Raw genomic sequence first — 18,463 nt, forward strand, 5'->3', positions numbered from 1 at the left:
CTAGCCTTTACTGTTCATCTGTCTTGGAACTAATACACTGTATTGATTCGAAGACAGAAAGTAAGGGTTTAAAAAAAAATGTGGCAACTGGAGAAGAGATAGGAGTCCATTGAGAAGAGGGAGGGGACAAGAGGGAACTAGGAAAGGTGGGAGGAAGGAGAGTGGCACCATTGCTGGGGTCGATGTCAAAGCCCTCTGCAGTAGACACCAGGTGGTAGGAGATACGGCCGTTGTCCCCAGAATCAAGGTCAGTGGCAGAGATGGTGAGGATGGCACTGCCTGGGGTTGTGTGCTCTGGCAAAGTCACCTGGGGGGAAAGGATGGGTATGAGCTTGCTTGGGACTCTTTCAGGCCCTGGGCTACTCCCTAGGTTCCCACCTGTCCTAGGCTGGAAGCCATGACTAAAGCTCCCTCAGTGGAGTAAGACAGGACTAGAGCAAGCCACCTGCTTGTTAGCGGAGTGACAGGGGCCGCTGTAAGGTTTGACAAATGCATTATTTAAGAAGGTGACCACCACATCTTTGGGACAGTTGCTGCTAATATTCCAAGGGGCCACAGGATTTTGCCCAGGACACTAGCACCTTCTTCCCAATCCTTGCATCTCCTAGTCTTGTGTGGGACTTTGTGCTCAAAAAAAGGCACCAAAAGGGTCCTGCTCTCTTCTGGACCCTAGCTTTCACCCTAGTCCTTTCCTGATTATTTGCCTTCTCAGGCTTCCTGGTACAGCTGTCACCATGAGGGTTCTCTTCCTAAGGATGAGTCAGTGTTCTTGTGCTGAGCCCAACCAGGCTCAGGCTTGGTACAAAGTGGTATGGCATACCCACAGACATGCACGTGACTCTTATGGTTCTAGAGACACAATGGATGCCACCACATTTCCCCAAGTAGATGAACAGTATGCAAAATACACATCGGAGTGCCGTTGCCGAGACGGAGTCCCAAGGAGGAGACTCAATCTTGATGAACTCTAGAGTATCCTCTTCTGTACGAACTGGAGAAGCAGAGAGGGAATTCCACTGATACAATGCAATTTGGAGGACAAAGTTAACAAGGAATTTGTGCAAAGGTGGAATAGTAAGCAAGAACATTCTACTTGTGAAAGAAGACTGAGAGAACAAAGGTCACAATAGTTGGTTGCAAGTGCACCCCCAGCACAGTAAAAAAGCACAGGAATGGACAAAATAGAAGTTCTGATTTTTATGTTTTAACTGTAACTTGGGTGAATCACATGAGTGATTAATGTACCCAAAAAGAGGAAGGCGGGGTTGGTTTGTGAGAGAGGCCAAATGCCAAAGAATCAGCATCAGGAAATGAAGTCAGGCACCAAAGATGGAGGTTGTCACAGAACCTAGTAAAATTAAAAATGACCTCATCCTCAGTTAGCTGACAACAATCTGATAAACAAGTATCAGTATCGAGATACAATCACACAGTGTTGGGGAGAGTGAGAAAATTCAGAATGGACAAAACGACTGAATTTTAAAAAGATCTAACCCAAGAGGCAAAATTGCCTTCTGTTATACATGTGGATTAGATGGCCACAAATATGTCAAACAACGAGAGAGGGGAATTTCCATTTGGTTCAGAGCAATGCACCCAAACCAACATCAAGCAACAAATGGTAGCATAAAGCCTGCATGTTCTTATCAACAACTGAAGCAAGATGATAAGGTTAAGTGGAAAAACTCAGGCATCAGAGACCATTGGAGAAACTTAATGCTAACTAGTATTTTACAGCACTTTAAAGTTTCCAAAGTGCTTTACCTATGTTATCTCATGTGATCCTCACAATAATCCTGGGAAGCAGGGTTTATAACATTTATATTTTATATAAATTATATAATATGTAATACATAAATTCTGAAATTTAGAAAATTCCCATTTAATAAAAAAGGAAACCAGAAAACAGCTAGAAAAGCTTCAATGTGTGCTATTGAGGCTGAACAAGAAATGAGAGCATGAGATAAAGCAAAGGCTCAAATTTCTAAGAATTTTATATAGTCATGCTTCAGATAAAAAGAGATATTTAAGTCCTCAAGAGATTAGCATGAAGCCATCTATTAAAAAGTGTTAGAAGAAAACAGCTCCTCAAAAATGTTGAAACCAAACTTGTTTCTCCATCAGCTCAGAAAGCTCATGAAAAAAGGCACAATTTAATTAACATAAGTGCACAGAGGAACCAAGTGATTCTGCCCAAAATTAAAGAGAACTCTGGTTCAGACAAGGGGGTGGGCTGAAGCAAGGTAGTACCTTTACTAGCTTAGAACCTTAGCTATAGAATCTCACCTAGGGTAAAAAAGATAAATCAAAGAGCTTAGAAGTAAAGGTAGTGAGCCCCTAACATCAACTGAACTAAGTTGTAGACTCTCCGCTTTAGAAGACTTGAGAGACAACTGAGTCTAACCCTCTCCTTTTAAAGATGAGGAAACTGAGAAAGGGTAGAAGGAACGTGCTCAAAGTCATACACTGAATCAGGGAAAGAGTTGGGAGTTGGTGGCAATGAGACCATCAGGGATCCTTACTCCCAGATGTTTCTGTTTGGGGGATTCTGGGGCAGAGGAGAGGCTTTAAAGAAGCAGAAGGCGTGAAGGGAAGACCCTCAGCATCCTTGTAGAAGCTATGGAGGAGAGGTGAATGAAAACATACCTGATAGAGACTTTGAGAGAAGGTGGGCGCATTGTCGTTGACATCTTCTACCTGTACGGTGAGGTTGGCACTACCCTCGTGCTGCCCATCACGGGCTAGCAGGTGGAGCTGATAACAGTCCATGTGCTCAAAGTCAAGGGGCTCCGTGAGTGAGATGCGGCCTCCATAGCGCCCCACACTGAAAGGGCCCTGGATCCCAGGCGGGTTCAGCACGTACCACAGGGCAGGTCCCGAGTCCACATCGTTCCCCGTCACCCGAGCAATCTCTGAGCCCAACAGTGCATCTACAGCATTCATGAGACAGAGGACATAGATGTGGACACCCACATGGATGCTAACACGGACAAAAGACACAGGCCACAGGTAGAGATACTCACCCTCCGGATAAGGACACTATCCCCAGAATGTAGGCCATACTTACCCTCTGACACTCGAACCTCCCAGGGCTGGGGGATGGTTGGCCGGTTGTCATTGGCATCAATGACCAGCACAGTCAACGTGGCTGAGCCCACTAGGGGTGGGGAGCCTCTGTCTGTGGCCATCACCACCAGGCTGGAGGCATAGAAGCAGAGAGCAACAGGTCAAGAATCACAAGACTTTGGAAATAGAAAAGGTGAGAGCACTTAGGGGAACTGGAACTTAAGGAAACCGGAGGATCCTAGAAAGGCATTGGGATGGGGAGACATTCAGGAAGGATACCAGGGGGGATACTAAGGGACGTGTAATTACACAATAATATCAGAGGGCACAGTGGTGGGATGGTGGTTGGGGGCAAGTGATTGGGTAAGGTAGAAGGGGTATAGAGAGTCTGTGGATTGGGAAAGAGAACTGAGTCCTCACCGAGTCTCTGCCCAGATCTCTCGGTCCAAGATGGCGGTGGTAGTAATAGTACCCATAGCTGGGTCTATATGGAACAGCCCACGAGTGGGCTGGGATGGAGCAAGGCTATAGGTGACTTGTCCTCCTGGGCCCTGGTCCAAGTCATCTGCCTCTACCTGGGGATGGAAGGAGAACAGAATAGGGCCTTGGTCTCATCTCAGGCCCTGTCCCTAACCTGTGAGTCTGAAGTGAAAACTGTGGAAAACAAAGGAAACTCTTGACTACCCCCATCTGTGATCTGTGGAGGACAGTGATGAAGGGCCCTCCTCTTTCTTTTCCTCCATTTTTCTCCACCTCAAGCCCTTCCCTCCTCCCCAGCCCTGCCTCCCACCTTCAGGAGAGGCCCAGACAGAGGTCGAGACTCAGGTACAAAGGCCGCATAGTGTGGTTTCAGGAATCGTGGAGCATTGTCATTAGCATCCTGTAGGCTTAGTGTCAGCACTGTGAAGCCAAAGGAACCACCACTCTCTGCTTGCAGAACTAGCCGAAGTCTTGGGCTTGTCTCAAAGTCCAGTCCACCTGCTGCCTTCACCGAGAGTGCCCCTGATGGATCAGGAGAACTTTAGATGTTAGGGAGGCCTCCCAACGTTCATTCTCCTAATGATAGCCCTTGTGATCTAAGAGGAACCCCCCCTCCACCCACTACACACTCCCACAGACCTCAAAGGGACACGTAGAGTTTAAGGAGACACCCCATACAACCACCTACCCAGTCTCAGAGACCCCTTACCACTTCCCAGATCTTGGACCCCTCCTGACCTCAGGGAATTACTTGCTGATTTCAGAATAATCCCTCCGATCTCAGACACAACCCTTTAGGTACCTCCCCCAAACCCAACCAGCCTGTACTCTACCTGTGCTGGGTTCAATGGAGAAAAGATCATGTTCATTGCCACTGAGGATACTGTAAGTGATGGCGCCTGTGGAGCCCCCAGCATGGGTGGCCTGGGGGGACACAATGAGGGTCCCTAGGAAGAGGGGGGTAAGGGCTCGTGGGTGGAGCTCAGGGGTCAGGGTCAGCTCCCAGGGAAGACGTTTTGAGGGATCAGAGAGTGAAGCAGCATAAGCTAGATTCAGGCAAGGAACTGAGTGGTTGGGGAGTGCATGGGGGAATGAAATATCTCCTGTGCCCCTCTTACCCCAAAAACGTGCATGCATGCCCTGGGGGTGTTTAATGGTCCCTGTTCCCACCTCCATTCCACAGCCCCTCTCCGCACCTGGTGGAGCATCCTCAGGCAGAGCAGCCTCACTGCTGGGCCGGGGAAATCGAGGGCCTCGTTCAGTTTCCCCTTGTAACCCCACAACCACCACACCAGTGGCAGAGCGAGCTGGGCGGCCCAGGTCAGTGGCCACGATGAAGAGTACACGGTCACGGGGGCCCAAGGCAGCAGGGGGATGTGCCAAGCGGATCTCACCGGTGTAGGAGTCCACAGAGGCACCAGGAGGGGCAGGCCCCGCTAGCCGGTACAAGATCGAGGCATTGGCACCAGCATCACGGTCCTCCGCTCTCAGGATGGCTAAAGCATGAGGACCAGAGGAACCCTGCCCCAGGGCCGTGCGGGCAGAGCGTAGTCGGAGTCTGAGGGGGCTGGCTGGAAAGGCAGGCGCGTGGTCGTTGACATCACGCACAGTAACGGTGACAGACACGCTGGCACTGAGTGGCCCAGCCGCAGCTCCATCTACAGCATGGACCACAAAGCCATAGCGTGCCTCCCGCTCACGGTCCAATGGCACGGCTGTGCGCAGTTCCCCTGAGCCAGGCTCCAGCAAGAAGGCACCAGCTGCACCTTCCCCCAAATAGTAGGCCACACGTCCATTGGCCCCATCGTCAGGATCACGAGCTTCCAGCTGCAGCAACAGGGTCCCTATGGGTGCGTCCTCGGGCACCTCTACTGCATAGGATGGTGCTGTGAAGGTGGGCGCGTGATCGTTGGCATCTAGTACCGTCACGGTCACCAGCACTGTGGCACTCCGCACAGGCTGGCCTCCATCCCTGGCTACCACCAGTAGCTGGAATGACGGTTCTGTCTCCCGGTCTAATGATCGTGCTGTGCCCAGGGTCCCCGATACTGCATCCAGGATAAAGGCTCCTGAGGGGTCGCCATCTGCTAGGCCAATCCACATAGAGAGAGAGACCGGAAAGGAGCGAGTTCAAGACAACAACAGCCAGAGAAATGAAGATCGAGGGCCGTAGAGAGACAACAAATACAAGGAGAGACAAAGACAGAAAAACAGACATGGAAAAGAGAGGCAGAGATAGGAGAAGAGAAGATAGAGGGGAAGCTGGGGGTGGAAGAGCTAAGAAGAGTGGAATGTAGTTTGCTTTGTGTGAGGGGAACTGTAGGGATGGGGAGGGAGTAAAGGACTCTAATGGAGGGAGAAGGTCTATGGCAATGGGGATATGGCAGGGAGTGAGCAAGAGGAAAACAGTCGGAAGGTCCCAAGGATGCCCTGTTGTGGGGAGGGCTGAAGGCTCCAAGTTTTGATGTGACTTACTCAGAATTTGATAGTTAATCTGCCCATTGGGGCCAGCGTCGGGGTCTGAAGCCCGAAGCACGGTCAGCGTCTGGGGGTCCTGGCCCTCGGGAACCTCCAGGGAGAGGTGGGAGCTCCCAAAGGCCGGCGCGTGGTCATTTTCATCCTCCACGGTCACATGCACTGACACATGGCTCAGCAGGGGTGGTGAGCCCCCATCTTGGGCATACACTGCAGATATATACTGTACTCAGCACAGATCCTGTTTAAACTAGAGCAGGATTCCCCAGGTATAGACATGCGCACAAAGCAAGTGCCCCGCTACACAACATACAGGCAGATGCAGCCAAGTGCTCGTCCCATACAGGTGTAGGCTCTACTCATACAGATCTTAATCTGGGAACTAGAATTGGTACTAGGACATCCCTGGGTTAAGCACGCACCTGAACACATGTACATGCATAGACAGACGCCTGGAAGAGAAGAGTGGGTGAATCCCCATCACAAGAGTATATTCAGTAACTACACTTCCGTACATGTAAGAATGTACCTCCCTTGGATGCATGTATAATGAGAAAATTTTGTGCCCCTGAACTACATCTCCCAGCATCCCTTTCCTCTTTATCCCCTTTATCTGCGTTTGTTACGTGTGTATAGAGTTCTGTCACTCCTCCCTAGCTCGCTCTCTTTTCCTGCGTGCAAGGCTGGGTGACCTCTCTCTTTTTCTCTAGCTTCAAGTTTTTACTAATAAATTTTATTAAATATAATACTTGGAGTATTTTTGATATTAATGCTTAATCAATTTTACATGCACAAAAGTGCCCAGGCATGCACCTGGATATGTGTATATACCATGCTTAGTAACATTCCATCCTCACCAGGCTTGAAAAACCCTCCACCCCCAAATCACTAATATGGACACACATAAACATGCAAGTGTGTCTAGCCATTCACACACACGTATGTGTGGCTATAACATGCTCAACATCAATTATAAATTATACTGCTGTTCCTTGAGTTGTGATACAGTTCCACACCGAGCCCATAATACGTACACACATACAGAAAACCACACAATCTCAAGCCTAATAGCTAGGTGGCACATTTGACCTGCTGTCAGTTATGAGCTTGAGTCTGACCCCAGACACTTACTAGATACGTGACCCAGATCAAGTCACATTTTAACCCTTGTCTGCTTCAGTTTCCTCATCTAAAAAATGGGGATAATAATGGACCAGTGTGGTTGTGAGGATAAAATAAGATCCTATTTCCAGTACTTAGCATAATGCCTGGCAAATATCGAGTGTTTAATAAATGCTCATTGTGGGGCTGGATGGATAGTATATCTTTAAGAGAAGGAATAAGCTTTCTAGGAGTCAGAGGAGCTAAAATCTGTTACTGACTCCATCAATGAATTGTGTGACTTTAGGCAAAATCATTGCTCTCTCTGGTCATCATTCTGCATATTCAAAATGGGAATGATCATTTTTGTCCTCGTCTTCCTTACAAGATGCTTTTGTGGATCAAATGAGACCATGAGACAAGTTATCTAACAAAATTTGTTTCATTTCTTAAATGAAACAGACTTAACTATCAAAAGGGGTAAGGGGGATGCTTTGGTAAGAAGGAAGTTCCTTTCGCATTACTGCCAGCCTTTAAACAGGCTCACTGTCAACTTGTCAAGGAGACAAGAGGGGGATTTTCTATTTAGGTACAGGCTGAACTTGATGACTGCTAAAGTCCCTTTTAACTCTAAGATTCTGTGATTTTAATGAATGTATTAGACTCTGGGAATGCCCAACTTGAAAGGCAAACAACACTGAAACACAAACGGGATATGCAGCTACCTGTAGCTAGTAATTACCTCCTTGAAGCTATAATGGAATTTGAACATATCTAGTTAATAATCAATGGAAAGAAATATCATTAGAAAATAGCTGTGGGAAAAAAAGTTCAGAGAATGAAGTATGGATGGAGGATTATTTTGTCTTGGGGTGCTAAGGTGGAGAGTGATTAATGACATGCCTTGGAAGCTTGAAAGTTTTGAGTCAGCATGTATGTTTGTGGGTACCTATGTGTAAATCCCCAATAGTTCATTGGTTTATGGATTGGAAGCATATCTCTGGCAATTTGTGGGTGATATGGGTGTAGACTTCTACAAAGTCTCACTCAGATGTCTCACTATTGTGTGGAGGTAGCCCTGGGCTCCGGAAGGCTATGCCAGCATAATGCAAACTCTGACAAGTTCTACCATGCAAGACAATCCCAGCACTAGACTATATTGACTTTCCAAGGATCAACCATTTTCCAAGGAAAAACTCATCCCCAACAGAAGGACCACTTGGCGATTAACTTTTTGGTCATGAAATAAAAAAAAATTAGAAATTCTGTAATGAAATTGAAATAGTAGCAGAAAAAGAAGGCTGAAGGTTTAAATAATCACAGTTTTTGAACCCTCTGTTAACATAAACTTAGCTGATGACACTCTGAATATGATATTCCTGGCCAGTAACTGACAAGAAAATATAATGCTAGAGCAAGTGAATTATATCGATTTGGGTATTCTCCCTAAGAAAGCAACTAGAAGATCAAAGGATGTTGCAGATAAGAGAAGAGTGCCCTACTAGTGAGACAAATAAAGGAGTTGATTGAGTTGGTTTTATTGTGTGTTCAAGAGCAACAAAAGCAGAATTTTATGGAATGTTTATTATCTCTACTATCTGAAAGAAAACCCTTTCTGATTTGATAGGAAGAAACATTGGGTGAAATAGAAGCTTTGTGTCTGCTTTACTGTGAGCAAAGATGAAACTCTGCTGAAAAGTATTGGAGCAAAGGAAAATACCCTCCTATTTGTAGAGCTGTCAGAGAAAAGGCCACAAAGGCCTGCTGCTTTCTGTAGCTAAAGGGAGAGGAAGAAATTGTTCAGAGGCCCAGAGCAGATCTAAAAGAGTTTAATAGTTCTCTGGCTTAAGGGAACTGCTGGTTACTGAAAAAGCATAACACTTTTTAGTAACCTGTCAAGGATGGGCTTTGTCTTAAAAAAAAGAAAAAACCCTTTAAAGCTTAAAAAAAAAACTTACTTCAATGGCTCAAGAATAACAGAGAAGCAGCTTCACTTTTCCTCACTCGTGTGTCTCCCTGCTGGGTTTCTATATGTGTACATATTTTCATTCTATCCCCCCAGACACTGTGTACACTGCTGGAAGAATGTGACCCTGGTTTATGGGTGGATGGCTATATTTTGATTATTCCTGTTTTTACTTTCTATAAATATTTTGATCATTCTTGCTTTTGCCTTATTGTTTTATGTTTCAAGTTTAAGAATCAATGGTGTCATTGTAACTAAAATGATTTTTTATAAATGGAAAACATGCCAGCGAGGGTCCAGGAACTATAGTGGTGATTTATAGTGGTTTATCACTTTCTTCATCATGGATTTCCCTAAGACCTTGAGAGAAAATTTGAATTGTAACCATGTGGCCACTCTTTTGGAGATACCATGTGACCTGTCAAAAATTGATGCAAGGGGATAAGTAAGTCAGTCCCAGGTCAGGGAGAGATAGAGCCTGGATAAAAATTTGGGGTGTCACATTTAGGCCACACAAAATCTAGAGTTCTGTGCTAGAGGCAATAAAATTTTAAAGGCATGGGAAGAAACATTCTCAAGGTATCTGAAAGTGGATAAGATACCAAAGTCTTCGAAAAAATCTTAGACTTTCTTGTTGTTTTAAAAAGTGACCAAGGGGGCACCTGGGTAGCTCAGTGGATTGAGAACCCAGCCTAGAGATGGGAGGTCCTAGGTTCAAATCTGGCCTCAGACACTTCCCAGTTGTGTGACCCTGGGCAAGTCACTTAATCCCCATTGCCTAGCCCTTACCACTCTTCTGCCTTGGAGCCAATACACAGTATTGACTCCAAGACGGAAGGTAAGGGTTTAAAAAAAAAAGTGACCAAAAGAGAATTAATAACTATCGCCCCATATTCCTAATTTAACATCTCTCTAAATTTATTTTGAGAATAACCTGAAATTGCATTTAGTGTTTCCTTGATAAAAAATGTGAAAAGGGAATAGGTGGGCTTCTGCAAATAACTTTTTCACAGCAGATCATATCTTAACAGTCACATCTGACTAAAATGTATAAAGAAAAAAAAAGGAGTCCACTATACTTTTTGGTAGACTATTTTTAAAAAGCACTCGATTTTGTTTAAAAAATACTGCCATAAGGGAACCTTACCAAAAAGGGTCTCATAGATGATTGAAAATCTTACAAGACTCCTTCAAAGATGTAATAGCAAAGATAATCTTGTTTGACATTACAAATATTGATCAAGGCATCAAACAGGAACATAGGTCTTTGATGAAAGTTTTTGCATTGTCACAGAGGATGTTCCAGCATGACTTCTTAGTTATGTTACACTGTATACTCCTTTTGGGGGTATGGGTTAAGGTAGATGGCTGCTAAGGTCTCTTCTGACTCTGATTTTGAGTATGACTTAGAAAAGGGCCCATAATCAGAGCTTTGGGTTGTGCCAGCAGAGCATGCCTTGTGGAGGTGGGGGCAGGAGTAAAGTGCGAACCAGAAGCACATGTGTGTCTCAGTATGCTAGTTTAGGAGGCAGTAATTAATTAATGGGTGTTTGGAAGGTGGAAGTAGGGATAATATTTCAGGGAAATTTCACTGTTTTTTTCAGACTGGCCCCATAATTCAGAGTGGGAAGTTACAAGGGGCTGTGATCGGGAATCCTCAAAAGAGTCTTTTCTTCCCATGTATTTTCTCCAAAACTGTGCTAAATTTCTGACCAGACCAAGAAACTTAGACCTGCCTTCCACTTGACATCCCAAATTGGTTCCAAACGAGTCAAAAACTTTTAAAACTAGAAGGGGCCTTAGAGATGGTTCAACCACCTCATTTGACAAAGGGTCAAGCTGAGAACCAGAGCAGGAGATAACGGCATACCCAAGGCTTGAACCTTGGTTTTTTGGCCAGGGCTATTTTCTATATAGCCTCAGGCCTCTTGCCATTATAAGAAATCTCTCCTTAATGCCCCTTTCAGATCAGAGTCCTGGCCCAACAGGGACAAGTGCTACACACTCTGTGAAGTCCTTACAGGAGAAAACCAGACACAGTGTGAGTCTTGTCTCACGTGAAGGAAGTGATACTCACTATCCCAAAGGGTCATTGTCAAGCCCAGCCTCAGTGCCACACAACTGCACCTCGTGCTCATCATGCAAGCCTCCAGCATCCCTCTCAATTTTCATACCAGTCAGGTTGATCTCCTGCTGCTCTTCTCGGTCCAGGACCTGCCGAGTAGTGAGGACTCCTGAGTTGGGGTCCAGGGAGAAGGTGTCACCAGAGACACCGCCGTAAGTCACTTGTCCATTAACACCTTGGTAGGGAGGAAATCAATCAGTGTATGTTTGGGGAGGGAAATGAGAGGATGTTTCTCATCTCCAGCTTTCAAAACAGAGGTCCAAAACCCGGGGGTCCAATTTCCTCCATCTCCGCCTTATCATCGCCCCCCAGTTCTCCATCCTCTGCTCTTGCATCCCCTCCATTTCTCACTGCTCCCTGGCTGGCATCCTCCACCCCCCCCCCCCGATTCTGACTGCCCCCGTGTGCCGTACCCAAGTCGGGGTCGGTGGCTCGCAAAGTGAGCACGGTGGTGCCTGGCGGGCGGTTCTCAGACACACGGACATGGTACGCTGCCTGCGGGAAGGTGGGAGCCTCATCGTTGATGTCAACCACGCTGACCGTCAGCAATTGAGTGGCGGATCGAGGAGGGGAGCCGTGGTCAGAGGCCACCACAGTCAGGGTGTGTTCTGCCCGCTGCTCGCGGTCCAGGGGCCGGGTGACAGACAGGGCACCTGAGAGGGAGAGCAGGTTTTCAGGGCGAGGGCCTCGTGCCCGTCCCCAGCCTCCCGTTCCCACCTCACCCACACTCACCGCTGCTCGGGTGCAAGTGAAAGTGGCCGTCGCCGCTGCCCCCTGCCAGCTGGTAAGAGAGGCGGGCAGCTTCCCCCAGGTCTGGATCACGGGCCACCACGTAGAGGGCCACAGAGCCCGCCGGGTGGTCCTCAGGAAGCAGGGCGGTCGGGGGTGAGACAAAGATCGGCGTGTTGTCGTTCTCGTCCGTCACGAAAACCCTCGCCGAGACCCTGGTACTGCGGCGCAGGCTGCTATTGCGGGCCTGATCCGTGGCCTCCACCAGCAAGAGCAGGGCAGGGGTGGTCTCGCGGTCTAGGCCTCTGGGGGCACTGAGCGCTCCCGTGCGGGGATCCAGGTGCAGGGCAGGGGCTGGGGGGGACTGTCGCAGCAGGCGATAGCGCACGTCGCTGTTGGGGCCAGGCCCGTCTGCATCCGTAGCTTGGAATGTGTAGATCGCAGCCCCCGGGGGTGGGTTCTCAGGGAGCGCTAGGGTTAACGGGTCACGGGAAAAGGCGGGTGCGTGCTCGTTCTCATCCTCTACACGCAGCTCCACACGCAGCAGCCGAGGCCCGGCAGGGTAAGCTGGAGCGCCCCCCTCCGCCTCCTCAGCCCTCACAGTCAGGGCCCTCCACGCTGGCCCTGCTTCAAAGTCCAGGGGTCTGGCCAGGTACAGCTGACCCGTGGCTGCATCCAATGCGAATGTGCCCTCAGGGTCACCTCCGCCCACCAAGGTGTAGGTAAGCACCCCTTGGGGGGCCCCTGGCAGTGCCACCGATCCCAGCAGGGAGCCTGGCTGAAGCCCCTCTCCTGCTGTTAGTGTCAGCACGGCTGGGGCTGCGGAGGCATCGGGGGCTACGGGGGATCTGGTCCGGGGCAGCACCTGCCAAGAGAAGTTATTTTGGGCTGAGTGTTTGGGGATGGAGGGATACAAGGCTGGGGAGAGAGATGGTGATTTAAGTGTAGATGGGCCCGAGGGGTCTCAAGATAGAGGGACACAAAAGTGTGGGACGCTGAGTTTGGAGTGGTTTGGGAAGATCTGGAGTTGAGATAAGGTAGGTACGAGGTTAAGAATGACAGATTTGGAGGGCACAGTTGGGTGGCTCAGTGGATGGAGAGCCAGGCCTAGAGACGGGAGGTCCTAGGTTCAAATCTGGCCTCAGACACTTCCTAGCTGTGTGACCCTGGGCAAGTCACTTAACCCCCATTGCCTAGCCCTGACCACTCTTCTGCCTTGGAACCGATACCCAGTATTGACTCCAAGATGGAAGGTGAGGGCTTAAAAAAAAAAAGAATGACAGGTTTGGGAAGTTAAGAGGAACTAGAAATGATGAAATTAAATTGGGGAACAGAAGACTGGAGGTTGGCAAAGGGGATTTGGAATTGGGAAAATGGAAGCTTTGAGGTCTGAGGAACTCTAGTGGCTCAGGTACCTGCAGGAGCAGCTGGAGACTGGTGCTTCTGGGAGGGCTGCCCTGGTCCTGAGCATTCACTGTCAGCACATAGTGGGGCCTCTCCAAACGGCTCAGGGGTCCGGCGGTGCTCAGTTCTCCAGAGTGAGGGTGTAGCAAGAAGAGCTCTGAGCCAGGGCCTGGGAGAAAAGGGAGAAGGAGAGACCTAGGCCTAAGCCCCAGAGTCAGGCAAGTGGCCCGAGTCAGAACTTTACCCCACAGAGCTCACGTCCCAAATCAGTCAGCATATGCTCAGTCATTATGTGTTAAATCAGCCTTCACACTTTGGTTAATACAAGGCTAGGACAGCATTTTTACATTGGTCTGTTCTCATGGGTTCTTCTAGAACTCTAAAATCTGGAGTGTCACAAAGATAATGAAGTACTGGAAATCCCCACGGGGCTCTACCATAAATGTCTGATTCAGACTCAGTGCCTTGGACTTTCTCAGACTCAAAGAGGTTTCCTGTCCACATATCAGGAGACCCGAAGGAAGCTAACCTCACCGGAAGCACAAGAGATCTCTGGACCCAGCCAGCTGCATTAATGGACAACTAGATTCATCTGGCAGGCAGTTAGAAGTCAGTCAATTATCACCACTGGCCATGCACTCTAAGTCATTCTCCCTGGTATAAACAATACTGTCCACATGGGACCTAAATTGTCCAATGTGTGCTGCTAGGATGGCCCTTAAAGACCAGTATATATGTATATACATATATACATGTATATATATGTAAAAATATATGTACACACATGGATAATATATGTGTATATACATGTATGTATATACTCATATGTGTGTGTGTGTGTATATATATACATACATATATATTCAATTATCTTACAATTCATTCTCCAACAGAAAAGGAGAATGAGCTCTTGAGAAAACTGGATATTTTATGGTACTGCTGGAGACTGTCTCACTTTTGCATTTGTACCCTTACCACTTAGTGAGTGCTTCACAAATTTCTGTTACTTGTTTCATGATGGAGACATCAGGGAAGTATTTCCCTTGTATCAGGGAGAAAGGTTTTGGTTTTTTTAGCATCCTCTGGCATGCCTAGGAACAACACTGGTGCCGCCTTCTCAGAGTGAGAGGGACCAGAAGAGAAACCAAGGCGGAAGGGCTGTCTGCCTGGTACTCAGCTAATGTAATGTAATACTACTTTCCTGTAAGAAATGACAAAAGGGATGTTTCAGAGAAATCTAGGAAGACTTCAATGAACTGATATAGAACCAAAGAATGTCTGATACAGAAACAACACTGTAAAGAAACACACTTTTGAAGGGCGTAAGAACCCTGAGCAATGAAACGACCAACCACATAATCCAGAAAACTCATGATGAAGACTATGACAGAGAGGTGATGGGACCAAACTGCAGGCACATACATTTTTGTACAATGGAAATGTCCAAGTTTTGCTTGACCATGCATATTTGCTATATGGAAAAGAAAATTAATATACTGACACCATATCTTTCTGTAAGCTTAGTTGGCTCAAGAGCAGGATGCTTTTTTACCACAATGTCTCAAGTATCACATGGGTCACATTCCAAGTGTTATTTGAAGCCTACACTTACATTATATTTCATCCCTTTGTTTGTTCACTAAAATAGGATGATAACAATTTGGAATTATGCCCCCAAAGTCACTAAATTGTGTACTTTCTTTGTCTTAATGCTACCATTATTAAGCCTGTACTAAAGAGTTCAAAAAGGAAAAGATTCACATTTACTTTCCAAGAGCTACTTTTCTCCTTCCTGTTTTTCTTAAGCTGGAAAAGTACTTTCTATTCAACAAGAAATGCTAGGGGGAAAAAATTGGATAGATGTCTGACAGGAAAATGGATTTAGCAGAACAGTCTATACTATATACCATAGAAATTCCCATTGGGTGAATGAAATAAATATTAAAAAGACACAAAATGAAAAAATCAGGGCACATCTCTCACAACTCTGGATAGCAAATTTACTCACCAGTTGTGACATGAAAAAATACTATGAGATAAAATAGACTACTTACATCCTACAAGTACAAAATTTTTGCACAAATAAGTAAGTGCAGCCACAAGAAAGATGTTACTTGAGAGAAAAAACTGAATAAGCATTTCTAATAAAACATCTGACACCCAAAATACACTGGAAGTGAAAGCAATGACTAAGACTGAAGTTATCTTCAATAAATGTCATCAAAAGATGTGAAGAAAGTTCTCCAAAGAAGAAATATGAATTAATGTTCATCTCCTATATTAGGCTTTTTTTTCTGATGCAGGCAATTGTGAAGTCTCATCTTAAATAAAACTTTATTGTGTAACATTGTGAATTGAATGTCTCAATATATTGGGTAACAGTAGCACGTACACATTATGACAGGTTTCCAAGACTGGGTTTAAATACCAAGGGAGAAAGAAAAGCTTCCAATACTTTTATGTCACAAAAATCTTAAAAGGCTGTCAGGACCATCAGGAACCACCTGGTTGGGGGTCCTGAAAGGTAAGAATGGCATGGACTCAGGAGGGCTGATGGCAAGCAAGTAACAAGTTTATTGATTTCAGTTAGATACTTATAGAGGTTATATACAGTTATATATATACAGTTATATACTTATAGAGGGTTGAATCAGGCAGAAGGATTAGATCACTCACAATGGAAGTCAATGATTAACAGGATGGAAACAACAGATTTAAATTATCTAGGTGGCTCTGAACAGAGTTTTCTATTGGTGATGATTCAACTTGTCAATGTGTGACCCAGCTTCTCACAGAAGTATGTTCTCACAGAATTTGTACATCAGTAGTTTCTTCAAAGGATATGTAGTTTCTACAAAGTACAGCAGGGAGGGGTGGAAAGGAGGGCTTTGGGGGGAGCCTCACATGAGGAGTGAGCTATCTGTTTGGCTTTATCTAGACTATGACTTTGATTTTACTGGGTTCCACTCTCACTACTAGGGGCTATAAGAGGTAAGGGCTAGGAGGCCACGAGACTGGCACCAGAACATTGAGCCATGTAAGACATTGGAAGCTGGTACATTCTTCCAAAGGATCATTCCCCTTTGGATTTGGCAATTATATTCCTGGGGGTTGTCTTTTGAGGATTTAGTGCAGAGTGTTGCAATGTCTATTTTGCTTCCTTGTTCAAGAACATCAGGGCAGTTTTCTTGGATAATTTCTTATAGTATGATGTCAAGATTTCTATTTATTTCTGGGTTTTCAGGTAGATCAAGGATTCTCAAATTGTCTCTTCAAGACTGGTTTTGCTGATCTGTCATCTTGTCAGTGAGATATTTTATGTTTTCTTCTATCTTGTCAGTCTTTTGACTTTGCTTTATTAATTCTTGCTGTTTTGCAAGATCATTGGCTTCCAATTGCCTAATTCTGGTATTTAAGGACTGGTTTTCCACTCTAATCTTTTGATTTTCCTTTTCGGTTTGGTCTATCCTGCTTTTCATGGCTTCCAGCTGTTTCTCCAATTGGGAGTTCCTGTCTTTTAAACTGTTATTTTCTTTTTGAACTATTTCCCATTTCTCTTGCCAAAATCCTTCCATCTTTTTGATAGGTTCAGATTTAAATTCTTCAAGAGCTTGTGGCCAATTTCCATTTTTTTGAAGGTTTGATTCATTTATTTGTATGCCCTCTTCTGCGATTTCCTCTGTAGTCTGGATTTTTCCTCCATAAAAATTATCTAGGGTCAATGCCTTCTTTTTCTTGATGTTGGGAAGTTGTTTCTCCTGGGTGTTGTTTGCCATCACTATGGTGGTTTTTCCTTCCTTTTTGAGGCGGAAGTCTGAATGAGGAGGGCAGGCTCTCTGTGTATGGAACTATGGAGCATGGTTTTTGCCTGAGGTCACTTCTTGAGTCTCTGCAGCTTTTACTGTTTACTGCCCTTCTCTGTGCTATCTCCTTGTGGGCACCCAAAGTCTGTGCTCTTCAGACTGCTGGAGTCTCAGGTCTAACTGCTCTCAGGACTAGGTCTTTGGTGGTCTTAGTCAGCTGTCGAAGACCAAGAGGTTCCCTTCGCTCGTGCTAGAGGTGCCCCTCGCTTACTCACTGATTCTAGTGCATTGGTTCTGACTCTGGCTCCATAGGTGGGGTGGGGGAGGGTTGATCAGCTCACATTTTGGTGGAAGCTATTTCACCCCTGTATAGTGTGGAAATGCCCAAATCCCATGTACCTTCAATTCTGTGCCCTACTGTAGACTTCCTTTGTTCATATGAATTTGTATTTTTGGCCTTTTGAGGGAGTATATATCGGTAGGTGGTGAGGAGAAGAAGAGTCCTGGGTCTACATTGCCGCCATGTTTACCTGGAGGTTGATCATTCCCCTTTGGACCTCACATAGAAGTTGTGTTTTGCACCTTTTTGTACTATAGTTAGCCCTTGAACAAAGTTATACTATTAAACTTTTCTTTGAAATTGAGGCTCATTATTTGGTATTAGTTTTTTGGCTGCAAATCATGGAATACCATATTTTTTTTTCAAAGAATTAAATTTGAGGATCTCCGAAAGGGCAATGGAGAAGCATGTCCTAGGTAAATATCAGAGGCTTGTAACACATTACAAATTTAGAATTGTACAACAGGAGTGGCATAAAAGGTGTTATCTGAGAAACATCACTAGGAAAAAAAAGTGGGTCAGTCACGTAGTTAGATGAAGACCAGTCAACAGTCATGGAAAGATCTAGGGCTATGATCCCAACATTGGGTAGATGCCAAGTAGAGGATTTATGGAAGGGTGTGGATAAAAGCCACATGGGATAGGCAAATATGGAAGGATCACACTCTGCATCATTACAGAAGGGTATTTATATGTAACTTTAGATTTTAAAGCTGGAAAAAACTTCAGAGTTCATCTAGTCTAGCCCTCTTATTTTACAACTGAGGACTCAGATCTATCTATCAGAGTTAAATATCATTCTTGGTACTTATCAAAGAAACCAACTCTTTGCTGAGAGATGATTTCTGGGCTCTTTGTGTTGTTACTCTGGCAACTGTGTTTCCATTTGTTAAACTTCTCTACAAAATGGTTACAATTGGCATGTAAATCTTTTATGTTATCCATTTCTTCATTTTTAGTCTTTTCAGGCTGAA

General features: G+C 45.7%; 1 protein-coding gene across 1 annotated transcript in view; it reads right to left on the bottom strand.

Moving 5' to 3' along the window:
- DCHS1 (dachsous cadherin-related 1) overlaps positions 1 to 18,463 on the bottom strand; it is an 80,530-nt gene that overhangs the window by 4,602 nt on the left and 57,465 nt on the right. The window contains exons 9-20 of the mRNA XM_056795115.1: positions 13,358 to 13,515; positions 11,946 to 12,807; positions 11,627 to 11,866; positions 11,263 to 11,388; positions 6,022 to 6,231; positions 4,743 to 5,630; positions 4,380 to 4,493; positions 3,857 to 4,068; positions 3,487 to 3,641; positions 3,068 to 3,198; positions 2,647 to 2,930; positions 169 to 307 (exon numbers count right to left, since the gene is read on the bottom strand). Of these exons, the coding sequence (XP_056651093.1) occupies positions 169 to 307; positions 2,647 to 2,930; positions 3,068 to 3,198; positions 3,487 to 3,641; positions 3,857 to 4,068; positions 4,380 to 4,493; positions 4,743 to 5,630; positions 6,022 to 6,231; positions 11,263 to 11,388; positions 11,627 to 11,866; positions 11,946 to 12,807; positions 13,358 to 13,515 (3,519 nt within the window). The remainder of the gene's footprint in view (positions 1 to 168; positions 308 to 2,646; positions 2,931 to 3,067; positions 3,199 to 3,486; positions 3,642 to 3,856; positions 4,069 to 4,379; positions 4,494 to 4,742; positions 5,631 to 6,021; positions 6,232 to 11,262; positions 11,389 to 11,626; positions 11,867 to 11,945; positions 12,808 to 13,357; positions 13,516 to 18,463) is intronic.

Source organism: Monodelphis domestica, chromosome 4 (assembly GCF_027887165.1).
Source record: "Monodelphis domestica isolate mMonDom1 chromosome 4, mMonDom1.pri, whole genome shotgun sequence".
Classification (NCBI taxonomy): domain Eukaryota; kingdom Metazoa; phylum Chordata; class Mammalia; order Didelphimorphia; family Didelphidae; genus Monodelphis; species Monodelphis domestica.